At 42.3% G+C, this 13,493-nt stretch overlaps 1 protein-coding gene across 3 annotated transcripts in view; it reads right to left on the bottom strand.

Moving 5' to 3' along the window:
• The window catches only part of SHC3 (SHC adaptor protein 3), a 135,297-nt gene that overhangs the window by 17,511 nt on the left and 104,293 nt on the right, over positions 1-13,493 (bottom strand). For all 3 annotated transcript variants that reach the window (XM_069762180.1, XM_069762174.1, XM_069762184.1), the window contains 6 exons: positions 8,548-8,601; positions 5,523-5,574; positions 5,311-5,437; positions 4,761-4,917; positions 2,243-2,339; positions 1,555-1,749 (listed from right to left, as the gene is read on the bottom strand). In XM_069762180.1, coding sequence (XP_069618281.1) covers positions 1,555-1,749; positions 2,243-2,339; positions 4,761-4,917; positions 5,311-5,437; positions 5,523-5,574; positions 8,548-8,601 — 682 coding nt within the window. The remainder of the gene's footprint in view (positions 1-1,554; positions 1,750-2,242; positions 2,340-4,760; positions 4,918-5,310; positions 5,438-5,522; positions 5,575-8,547; positions 8,602-13,493) is intronic.

Consider the following 13,493-nt stretch of genomic DNA (forward strand, 5'->3'; position numbering starts at 1 on the left):
ACTTCAACTCCATAAGTTGTCTAAGGGATTAAGGTCTGGAGACTGGCTAGGCCACTTCAAGACCTTGATGTGCTTCTTTTTTTCTTTTTGAGCCACTCTTTTGTTGCCTTGGCTATATGTTTTGGGTCATTGTCTTGCTGAAAGACGCAGCCATGATCCAGTTTTAATGTCTTGGTGGAGGGAAGGAGGTTGTCACTCAGGATTTTACGGTACATGGCTCAATCCATTCTCCCATTGATGCGGTGAAGTATTCCTGTGCCCTTAACAGAGAAACACCCCCAAAACAATGTTTCCATCTCCATGCTTGACCGTGGGGATGGTGTTCTTTGGGTCAAACATGGCGAGTTGAGTTAATGCCTAAGACTTCAATTTTTTTCTGACCACAGCACCTTCTCCCAATCACTCACAGAATCATAAAGGTGTTCATTGGCAAACTTCAGACTGACCTGTACAAGTGCCTGAGCAAGGGGACCTTGCGGGCACTGCATGATTTTAAACCTTTACAGCGTAATGTGTTACCAATGGTTTTCTTGGTGACTGTGGTACCAGCTGCCTTGAGATCCTTAACAAGTTCCCCCATGTAGTTTTAGGCTTATCTCACCTTCCTCATGATCAAGGCTACCCCACGAGGTGAGATTCTGCATAGTGCCCCAGATCGATGTTGATTGACAGTAATTTTGTATTTCTCCCATTTTTTTACTATTGCACCAACAGTTGCCTCCTTCTCACCCAGCGTCTTACTTATAGTGATGAGCGAGTGTGCTCGTTACTCAAGATTTCCGAGCATGCTAGCGTGTTCTTTGAGTATCTTGGGCGTGCTCGTAGATTATGTTTGTGTCATCGCAGCTGCATGATTTGTGGCTGTTAGACAACCTGAATACATGTGGGGATTCCCTAACAAACAGGCAATCCCTGCATGTGTTCAGGTTAACTAACAGTTGCAAATCATGCAAACATAATCTACGAGTATGACCAAGATACTCGGAGAACACGCGAGCATGCTCGGAAATCTCAAGTAACGAGCACACTCGCTCATCACTACTTGCTTAAGGTTTTGTAGCCCATTCCAGCTTTGTACAGGTCTATGATGTTGTCCCTGACATCCTTATAAAGCTCTTTGGACTTGCCCATGTTGTAGAGGTTAGAATCTGACTGATTAATTGAATCTGTGGACAGGAGTCTTTTATTAAGGTGACTATATAAGACAGCTGTCTTGAATGCAGGTAATGAGTTGATTAGGAGAATCTAACGGGTCTTTTGGAGCCAGAACTCTTAATGGTTGGTAGGGGATCAAATACTTATTTCTCACTGCAAAATGAAAATAAATTTATACAATTTATACAATGTGATTTTCAGGATTTTATTTTTGATATTCTATCTCTCAATGTTAAAATTAACCTACCCTTAAAATTATAGACTGTTCATGTCTGTCAGCGGACAAACTTACAAAATCAGCAAGGGATCAAATACTTATTTCCCTCACTGTACATAGATAGATTGATAGGAGATAGACAGATAGATAGATAGATAGATAGATAGATAGATAGTACTTACTCATATCAAACAAATCTTTTCTAGGGCTTATATCCTTACAGCTGTCCACTGATCCACAGAACAAACCATCCACACTCCGCTGAAGAGCTCCTAGCATTTTCTTGTTCATGTGTTGTGTGTTCACATATGTGGGTGCATTGTTTGCATGATTAGCTGTTGACTTTCCTTCTGGAACACTGTATATGTCCAAAGAAGCTGAAAAAGTTATTATATTATTTAAAAAAATGCAACAATAGAAAAGTAATATTTTTTCTCAAGCCTATGCTTACCAAACCATAAGAGGTTGTCACTAACAGTGAATTTTATACTATACATCTATTAATTTAATCAAACTACTTTTCTAATGTACTTCAATTAAAAATTCCCTCCCTTAACTTCTTATCTGTGGTTTTTTTTTTCCTACTTCTAATGACCATTTGTTTGAGTCTCCCAGGGCGCACTGGATATTCTCAAAGGGGTCCTCATCGGAGGACTGGGGTTGCTGACATTACCACTGCTTATTTTTCCTCCCTGAAACAAAGCTTTTTCAGAGGGCAGTGCTGCGGACACTTACCACACATTCTTTTACCTTTATGCCCTAATAGCCTCAGATTAACAGGGGTTAAAAAAGCCCCAAAACAGAAACTACAATAGACTATTTCTGTAGGATATAGACATCTGCTAAAAGAAATGCTGTGTGACATCTTACCTTGTCTTTTTACAGCTTGCTGAAAGTTTTCAATAGACTTTTCTACCAGATGACGACCTTGGTAATAAGCTTGCTCTCTTCCGGTAGAAGTCATAAACTAGATTAACAATAACATAATTTGTATGAGTTATATGAACATTTCCTGTATAATATATTTGACCTACATGTATTGTCTCAGTATTACAAGCTACTAAAAGCGAAAAAAATGTTTCTACAAGTCCAAAGATTTCGGGTTTAGTAGTGCGATATGAATATATATATATATATATCTATATATATAATTGCCTAAGGGTTTTTCCGTCTGTCTGTCTGTCTGTCTTTCTGTCTGTCTGTCTGTCTGTCCTGGAAATCCCGGCTCTCTGATTGGTCGAGGCCGCCAGGCCTCGACCAATCAGAGACCGGCACAGCATCGACGTAGAAATCCCGCGTCTCTGATTGGTCGAGGCCACCAGGCCTCGACCAATCAGCAACGGGCACAGCGATGATGATGTCATAAAGGACGTAGAAATCCAGCGTCTGATTGGTCGAGGCCGCCAGGCCTCGACCAATCAGCAACGGGCACAGCGACGATGATGTCATAAAGGACGTAGACATCTCACGTTTCTGATTCAGCGACGGGCACAGTATCGACATAGATGTCATAATGGTTGCCATGGTGACGATGATGTCATAGGTTGCCTCGAACAATCAGCGACGGGCACAGTCTGCCGCGAATTCTGGAATCATCATTGTCCATATACTACGGGGACATGCATATTCTAGAATACCCGATGCGTTAGAATCGGGCCACAATCTAGTATATATATAATTGCCTAAGGGTTTTTCCGTCTGTCTGTCTGTCTGTCCTGGAAATCCCACGTCTCTGATTGGTCGAGGCCGCCAGGCCTCGACCAATCAGAGACCGGCACAGCATCGACGTAGAAATCCTGCGTCTCTGATTGGTCGAGGCCGCCAGGCCTCGACCAATCAGCAACGGGCACAGCGACGATGATGTCATAAAGGACGTAGACATCTCACGTTTCTGATTCAGCGACGGGCACAGTATCGACGTAGATGTCATAATGGTTGCCATGGCGACGATGATGTCATAGGTTGCCTCGAACAATCAGCGACGGGCACAGTCTGCCGCGAATTCTGGAATCATCATTGTCCATATACTACGGGGACATGCATATTCTAGAATACCCGATGCGTTAGAATCGGGCCACAATCTAGTATATATATAATTGCCTAAGGGTTTTTCCGTCTGTCTGTCTGTCTGTCCTGGAAATCCCACGTCTCTGATTGGTCGAGGCCGCCAGACCTCGACCAATCAGAGACCGGCACAGCATCGACGTAGAAATCCTGCGTCTCTGATTGGTCGAGGCCGCCAGGCCTCGACCAATCAGCAACGGGCACAGCGACGATGATGTCATAAAGGACGTAGACATCTCATGTTTCTGATTCAGCGACGGGCACAGTATCGACGTAGATGTCATAATGGTTGCCATGGCGACGATGATGTCATAAAGGTTGCCTCGACCAATCAGCGACGGGGACATGCATATTCTAGAATACCCGATGCGTTAGAATCGGGCCACAATCTAGTATATATATATATATATATATATATATACATATGATATATACAGTACAGACCAAAAGTTTGGACACACCTTCTCATTTAAAGATTTTTCTGCGTTTTCATGACTATGAAAATTGTACAGTCACACTGAAGGCATCAAAACTGTGAATTAACACATGAATTTATATATGATCATATATATATTATATTTATTCAGAAAACCTAATTCCATGTGCCATTACTGTCTGATCACTACGGGTTGAATTGGAACAGACATTAATGGAGAGGAGCTGCTACTTTTCCGCTGGGAATTCTTGGGGATCAATGTGGATACTACTTATTGGAGATTTACAGTATATTGTAGCAAATCTTTATTTCTTTCATTGAAAGTACATTAACGTTGTACCTATAATTTCACCCAAAATCAGAGTAAAAGAAAAGTTTTCCTTTCTCATTGCCCACGTCAGTTTAATATGTATAGGAAATGTCCATATTCTCATGTTCTTTACCTTGGCATTCTGATAGGGTAGTTCTTTTTCATCAGCATCAGTACAAGAGGTGCTGGAAACTCATTTCTCTCTCAACTTTGTTTCAGCCCTTACTTATTTCATTACAAAAAAAAGGCTACGACAAACAACTTAGGGGTTCTATACTTATTCAGAAAGCGCCCTTATAGAAAGCAGCTTTGTAACATATGCTGATGCCCCCACACCTATGCATAAGTGAAGACATAGGACAGTATGTTCTGATGACTTACTCAGAAGGTGCAGTCTTACCTATGTAATTCTAACCGCAGAAGGAATCCCCCATATTGTTTCTAGGGAATAATAATTCTGATATACTCCAAATGACAAAACGACATGATATACCTTGTAAAAAGCTCATACCTACATACTTAGAATACAGAAAATAAAAAAAAAACTCCTGACTACTTCATGGGTCTAGGGTATATACCTGTGAGTTATCTCCATGATTTAGATGCTGAGCTCTTAATCTCTCATCAATGATTCCTCCTGGGGGTGGAATTTTATTAGGAATACTGTTATAATATTGGGGTTCTGTTGTAGTCCCATCTTCTTCAGGCCATAATGGGTCATCTAAGCTTTGCATCCTAAAAAAAAAAAAAAGAGAATCATAATTTTTGTTGATCGTGGTAAACTATGCTGCTATTCGTACAGTAATTCAACCTTCTGCACGTATTTGAATCTCTGCACTAAATCACACATATAACAGTATAAATGTGTAAAATGATTACAAACGTTGCCAGAGGCAATCAAGAAAAGTAGGAGAAGTAGGGGGGGGACACAGACAGAAGGGGCCCCTGTGGATGAACAGTAAATGGCCCCTTTGTAGTCCAATATCCCATCATATTGCACAATTTCACCTAATTTGGAGGTAGAGGTGGGCCGCATACTACTTGGGCAGAGGTTGCACCATTGGTACAGTATGCCCACCCCTGAGGAAAAGCATAAAAGCAAAGATATGGCCTGTGAATTAATATTACCGGTCAGGAAATGCGGGCATCTTAGAAGGGCACTGCAAATACTGTTTGAATCGAAGCTCAAATGCTTGGCCTATAGTGCTGATAACGTCCTGAGCCAGTCCGTCACTGCACTCCAGAATATGACAAGCTGGAGGAAACACAAAATGTGCAGATATCTTACTATTAGCCCTCCAATAACAGCAGCAATAATCATTTATTATAATAGATCTTACCTCTACGATTAACAGGATCTTTCGCCACATAGGCAACATAGTCTGTAGCATCCTAGTAGACAAATAAAGGAGTTACACTTTTTGTTTAGATTTTTTGAGGATAGTTTTTCCATATAAAGAATTTGATTTTTTATCCCATTTTATATTTGATAAGGTTACACTTATACTTTTACATACCTTTACTTTAGATATTGATTAAGGCTTAGTACTCATTCTTTATCAAAAATTCAATAATGGCAGTCCAGCCAATACATATTTCATTATTACTATAACATAGCATCCCCATCTCATACTTTCTACGCAGGGTTGAGAAATGAAGAACTACAGTTACTACTTTGCTCAACATTGAAATTGCAGCAAGAATGGAAAGTCTTGGAATTATTGAAATCAAAGGATCGATGAATATGTTACTGGTATGCAAATTATGAAAAACGCAAAATTTTCAAAACATCTTAATTTATTCAGTACTGAGTATTAGCATGACACTCAGAAATACATGCACTTGGCATGCTATCAGTGAGGTTATTAATGGTCGTCTGAGGAATTCTTTGCCAGACTGAATGCACTAGGGCACACAAATCATCAAGATCCACTGCTGGCAGCTCACTTTGTAATTGACAATCAATGACATCCCATATGTGCTTGATAGGAGACATGTCTGGAGACATTGTAAGCCATAGCAGTACATTTTGGTCACATGCCATGCTCACAATAGCACAAGCAACATGTGGACTGGCATTGTCATGAAGAGGTCACAGTCCTAAAGATGCTCCGAGGACCATGGGATGCTAGTTACACCCCAGAGGCATACATGTAACCATTAATCCCTTAAGAACCAGGGGTATTTCAGTTTTTGGGTTTTCGTTTTTCGCTCCCCTTCTTCCCAGAGCTATAACTTTTTTATTTTTCTGTCAATATGACCATGTGAGCGCTTGTTTTTTATGAGATGAGTTGTACTTTTGAACGACACTATTTGTTTTAACATATCATGTACTGGAAAATGGTAAAAAATTTCAAGTGCGGTGAAATTGTAAAAAATTGCAATTCAACAGTGTTTTTTTGTTTTCCTTTTTTACAATGTACCCTAAATGCTAAAACTGACCTGCCATTATTATTCTCCAGAACATTACGGGTTCATAAACACCAAACATGTCTAGGTTCTTTTTTATTTAAGTGGTGAAAAAAAATTCCAAAGTTTGTTTAAAAAAAAAAATTGTGCCATTTTCTGATATGGGGCGAAAGGGGGGTTGATTTGAACTTTTATATTTTTTTATTTTTACAAACTTTTTTACTTTTTGCATGCTTCAATAGTCTCCATGGGAGAATAGAAGCTGCAGTACTTCGATTGCCTCTGCTACACACAGAAGATCAGATCGCCTGTATGTAGCAGAACGCTCAATTGCTATGAGCGCCGACCACTGGACGGCGCTCATAGCAATCTGGCTATGACAGCCATAGAGCTCTGCTAGAAATCTCTGGTTGTTGTTGTGCCAACCATTTGGTGACCCACGATCACGTGACGGGTCACCAATGCGAGAGATAAAGGACACGCTTCAGGTAAGCGCGAGTTAAACGTCATTGTCAGAAATTGACTAGTTGACAGCCGCGGGTGGATCGCGATTCCACCTGCGGCTGTTGCGGGCACATGTAAGCTGTATAGATCAGCTAACAAGTTCCCGGAATGGTGCGGGCTCTGGCGCTGGCACAGGGGGAGTCCAACAAGGGCGTATTATTGCGCCCAACGTCGGAATGGGTTAAAGCGTATGGCCAAGTTGGAATATATGGAAGGATATTTTTTGGTGGACAAACTATAGTGATATGGATGTTTAATCTTCAGGGGGACATCACTCCCCAGTCTCCTGGCTTCCTGTTTAAAATGGCATCGTTTTCTAGTAATGAAACATTGCTTAGACCAGAGACAGGAATGCTCTCCTGGACATCTTCAATGCTGCAGCAGTGGAATAGAAAGCTGGCCTCTGACTGGGTGCTTCAGCGATCTTAGTAACTTTAGACCAGCACTTATAACCTCTATTAGAATGAGCTTGTACACATTGGGCATTGAGACATGACTGCCAGACTGCAGTGGTGGCCAGTACCCTGGACCATGAGCATTAAGATTGAAAATGTCTCCTTTCTTGAAAGCTGCGGCAAGTTGCTTGTTTACACACTTTCTAATTGGAACTGTTAGTAATGTTGAGAATAACACTTTAATCTTATTTATATAACTAAAATGAAATACAGTATGCATATAATAGCACCAAATGCAATCGGACTTTCAGGTCTGTCAACTTCATCTCTGAACTTAGAAATACTCCGCCAAAACCATCTCTTTACAGTAAAAAGGCTGCATTCAAAATCCCCTTTTTCAGTGTTTTAAAAAAAATTCACTGTTTTTGCAGTGCTTTTTTGCAGCTTTTATTGGTGCAGATTACTTTTGTGATTTGTCTACAGTACATGTTTAATAAAGTTAGTTTCATTCACCAAAAACGCTTAGCAGCATTTTTGCAGCATCCTTGATCTTTCTCATTCCTTTTTTATGGGTGAATAAATGCTGCAAAAACGCTGAAAGAATTGACATGTTGCAGATTTCAAAAACAATGCAGTTTCCAGTTCAGTCAAGAAAAAAAAAAACAGGCATGCATTTTTACTATGCAATAAAAAAAAGCTGGAAAAAAACGCAGCAAAAAAAGCATTGTGTGAATGTAGCCTAATAGCAAGCATGTAATACAGCAAAGCTCTATAAAATAAGGAAATGAATACTAAATAAATAAAATGAACACTGTGTTTCTATTTTTACAAACGAAGAAGTTTAAACACTGCCTGTGACATGCATGCTGCTGCATATACAAGATTTGAGCCTCTCATGTGCTATGATGACCCTACTTCAGTTGTCAAAAAGAGGGAATTAGATAAATGCTTTCACAATATCATCATGGTTAGAAGTGATAGGAATCATTTCATGTGTCTGCTGGGTTTTCTCTTCATTGCTAGTAATTACATGAAACCAAAAATGTTACGGACTTACCGGATCACCACCAGATGCAAAGGAAATGGACTGCATATGATGGTTTGCTATGATCTGTACAAGAATAAACAGTGGAAATAACCATTTATGAACTGTATATTTGTTTTTAGATACCTAAAAATATTAATTTATACAATAGTAATAAAAATAGTAATGCCAATATGTATTATATGATGTTTAGGAATTCATTTCAAGAATGTGGGCATTTAAATATATTCATAGCACTAGCAAATAAATAATATATTTGTGTACCTTAAAGAGTAACCGTCTTTTTAATTTTAATAAATAACATGAAAATAAACAACTTTGTAATATTTCTTATCACTGGAATCAGCTTCTTTCTCCTCCTGGACTGATCATTCATTCTAAATTCAACAGTAAAGACAAAGTCAAAGTTGGTACTAATAAGACTCTATAGAGAGAGTAGAAGGCAGAAGAGGAGCTAATGGCAGACACAGACATTCTGCTGCAAGTCCTCCTGAAACGATAATTAGGCCGGAGTCAGACTAAACGTATGAAAAATCGGTCCGAGTCTCCCTGCCAAGAGTCGCACGAGTGTTCTCCGTATGGTCATCCATGTGTAATGCGTTTGCAATGCAATGATGCGATTTTCTCTCCCTCCCTGGTTGATGTGACGCAATGGTGACAATTATATGGGACCCATTATTCTGCATGCAGTATTTTATGGGGCCCATTATTCTGTAAGGAGCCCATCTTGCCCAAACACACTGCACAAAAAAACTTCATACACTTCCAAAAACTACTTGCTTTTTATCTTCCTGCTCCTACTGATTTCGGGAGACATCTCCCCCCACCCCGGTCCCCCATCCCCCAACCTCAACCGCTCCCCTACCACATATCAAAACCATACTAATCTTATTAATATTACTTGCACTCCTTCATCTCTCTCTTTCAATTGTACCCTTTGGAATCCACGTTCTGTATGTAACAAGATTCCTTTCCTGCACAACTACTTGGTGAACAACTCTCTGAATATGTTGGCCCTCACTGAAACCTGGATCCAGGACTCTTACATTGTCTCCCCTGCTGCCATTTCCCATGGTGGCTTACAATTCTCCTATTCCCCGAGACCCACAAACAGACCTGGTGGTGGAGTCGGCATACTCCTGTCCCCACAATGCACATTCCATCACTCTCATTCCCTTCTTTTGAGGTCCACACCATCAGGCTCCTCCGACCCCTCTCCCTCAGAGTAGCGGTCATATACCGGCCCCCAGGCTCACCCACCCACTTCCTGGACCATTTCTCTGCCTGGCTGCCGCACTTCATGTCCTCAGAACTCCCAACCCTTATCCTGGGAGACTTCAATATCCCCATTAACAGCCCCACTTCCACATCTGCATCCCAGCTTCTGTCACTAACCACTTCTCTAGGCCTCTCACAGCTCTCAACCTCTGAAACACACAAAGACGGTAACACCCTGGACCTGGTCTTTGTCCGGCTCTGTTCAATCTCCTACCTAGATAGCTCACTGCTTCCCTTCTCTGACCACAACATTCTATCCTTCACACTCACAATTCCTCGCCCACCCCAGCACTCTCCTACCTACCACACATTCAGAAATCTACATGCCATTAACCCTCATACACTTTCAGACTCCTTACACTCATCATTGTCCCCAATCTCTTCTTTTTCCTGTCCTGATCTGGCTGTAGATCACTACAATGATATGCTTAGAAGCACCCTTGACCAAGTAGCTCCCCTCACCCTCAGAACCTCCAAACACAGAGTGAAACAGCGCTGGCTCACATCGCAAACCCGATTTCTCCAGCGATGCTCTAGGAGTGCTGAACGCTTATGGAGGAAAACTCACACACCAGAAGACTTCATACACTTCAAATTTATGTTAAGGACCTATAAATCTGCCCTTCACCGAGCCAAACAGACCTACTACACCATCCTGATCTCCTCACTATCCAACAACCCCAAGAAACTTTTTAACACCTTTCACTCCCTCCTCCGGCCAAAAGTACAAGACCCTATCACAGACATTTGTGCTGACGACCTGGCTTCCCACTTTATTGAGAAAAGAGACAATATCCGTCCGGAAATCCGCTCCCAGACACCAAGTGCATTGACTCCCATCCCTCCCTGCATCTCCCCTGGCTCACTCTCCACATTTGATCCCATCACAGAAGAAGAAGTCTCCAAGCTCCTCTCCTCTTCTCATCCAACTAAATGCACCACCGACCCCATTCCCTCACACCTCCTCCAGTCTCTCTTTCCAGTCGTCACAACTTACCTAACTACAATTTTTAATCTCTCCCTCTCCTCTGGCATTTTCCCCTCCTTCTTCAAACACTCTATCATTACTCCATTACTAAAAAAACCCTACCCTCGACCCATCCTGCACAAACAACTACAGACCGGTCTCCAATCTCCTCTTCATCTCAAAACTCTTGGAGCGCCTGATCTACTCCCGCCTACTCCCATTTTCTCTCCACTCATTCCCTCCTAGACCCTTCACAGTCCGCTTTCCGCCCCCTACATTCGACAGAAACTGCACTCATCAAGGTGACCAATGACCTTCTGACAGCAAAATGTAACGGTGACCACTCTGCTCATTCTCCTCGACCTTTCTGCAGCTTTCGACACTGTTAACCACCCTCTCATTCTCTCTAGGCTCCAGTCACTAGGCATTAAGGACACTGCTCTCTCCTAGTTCTCCTCCTACCTTTCTGACCGCTCCTTCAGTGTTCTGTTCTCTGGCTCCACTTCATCTCCTCTTCCTCTCACTGTTGGGGTACCTCAGGGCTCAGTCCTTGGCCCCCTTCTCTTCTCCCTCTAAACAGCCCCAATTGGACAGACCATCAGCAGATTTGGCTTTCAGTACCATCATTATACTGATGACATACAACTATACACGTCATCCCCTGACCTTACCCCCGCTGTACTACAGAACGCCACTGACTGTCTGTCTGCAGTCTCCAACATCATGTCCGCTCTCTATCTGAAACTCAACCTCTCCAAAACTGAACTTCTTCTGCTCCCGCCTTCTACTAACCTCCCTAAATCTGACATTTCCCTCTCCGTGGGTGGCCCGATAATAACACCCCGGCAGCAGGCGCGCAGTCTGGGTGTTATGTTTGACTCCGATCTCTCCTTCACCTCCCACATACAATCTCTTGCCTGCTCGTGCAGCTTACACCTAAAGAACATCTCTAGAGTCCACCCTTTTCTCACCATGGAGACAACAAAAACCCTCACTGTCGCCCTGATCCACTCCCGCCTGGACTACTGCAACGCTCTAATAATTGGCCTCCCCTTCACTCGACTTTCCCCTCTCCAGTCCATCCTTAATGCAGCAGCCAGGGTTGTCCATCTGGCTAATCATTACTCAGATGCATCCGCTCTTTGCCAGTCATTACACTGGCTGCCCATTCATTACAGGATACAATTCAAAGTACTTGTTCTCACCCACAATGCTCTCCACAGTGCGGCACCCACATACATCTCCTCCCTCATTTCGGTCTATCGGCCTAGCCGACCGCTGCGCTCTGCAAATGACTTTCTGCTAACCTCTGCACTCATCCGTACCTCCCACTCCTGACTCCAAGACTTCTCCCACGCTGCACCAATCCTCTGGAATGCTCTACCCCAAGATATTAGGACCATCCACAACTTGCATAGTTTTAGGCGCTCGCTCAAAACACATTTGTTCAGAGCGGCCTACCATGTTAACTAATCAAAGTCATTTCATGTTTGTGTGTGTGTGTAGCCCATTCACTATCTCCATCTACCCCCCACCCCCTGAAGATGGCTGGACCATCATTGTAAATACATCATTGTAAATACACACCTGTGCTTTGTATCTCCCCCACCTCATTGTAGATTGTAAGCTCTCACGAGCAGGGTCGTCTTATTTTGCTTTATTGTATTGTTAACGTTGTTACCTATGACTGTTGTGTTTGAAACTGTTAAACTGTAAAGCGCTGCGGAATATGTTGGCGCTATATAAATAAAGATTATTATTATTATATGGTGCCCATTATTCTGTATGGAGCATTATATGGGGTTCATTATTCTGTATACAGCATTTTAAAGGGGTCCATTCTGTGTGGAGCAATATATGGGGCTTATTCTGTATAGAGCAAAACATGGGGCCCATTCTGTATAGAGCATTATATGGGGCCCATTATTTTATATGCAGCATTATATGGGACCCATTATTCTGTATGCAGTATTTTATGGGGGCCAATTATTCTATATGGAGCATTATATGGTGCCCATTATTCTGTATGCAGCATTATATGGGGCCCATTATTCTGTATGGAGCATTATATGGAGCCTATTATTCAGTATGGTGTATTATATGGTGCCCATTATTCTCTATGCAGCATTATATGAGGCCATTATACTGTATGGAGCATTAAATGGGGCCCATTTTCTATAAAGCAAAAAATGGGTCCCATTATATATGGAGCATTGTATGGTGCCCAACATTCTGCATGGAGCATTATATGGGGACCGTTATTCTATATATGGAGCATTATATGGGGCCCATTATTCTGTATGTAGCATTATGTGTGGCCATTATACTGTGTGGAGCATTACATGGCACCCATTAGGCTACTTTCCCACTTGCGTCTTTTGGGCTACGTCGCAATGCGTCGTTTTGGAGTTTTTCTCCATAGACTTGCATTAGCAACGTGTTGTGACGTATGGCCACATGTGTGACGGATGCGTCGTGTTTTGGCCGACCGTCGGCACAATAAAATGTTCAATGTAACTTTTTTGTGCGACGTGTCCGCCATTTTTGACCACGCATGAACGGCTGAAACTCCGCCCTCTTCTCCCCGCTCATCACAATGGGCAGCAGATGCTTTGTAAAACTGCATCCGCTGCCCACGTTGTGCTAAATTTAGCACAACGTCCATCGGTACGTCGGGCCCCCGGTTTGCGATGGCCCCGTACCAACGGAAGTG

Source organism: Ranitomeya imitator, chromosome 1 (genome assembly GCF_032444005.1).
Source record: "Ranitomeya imitator isolate aRanImi1 chromosome 1, aRanImi1.pri, whole genome shotgun sequence".
Lineage (NCBI taxonomy): Eukaryota > Metazoa > Chordata > Amphibia > Anura > Dendrobatidae > Ranitomeya > Ranitomeya imitator.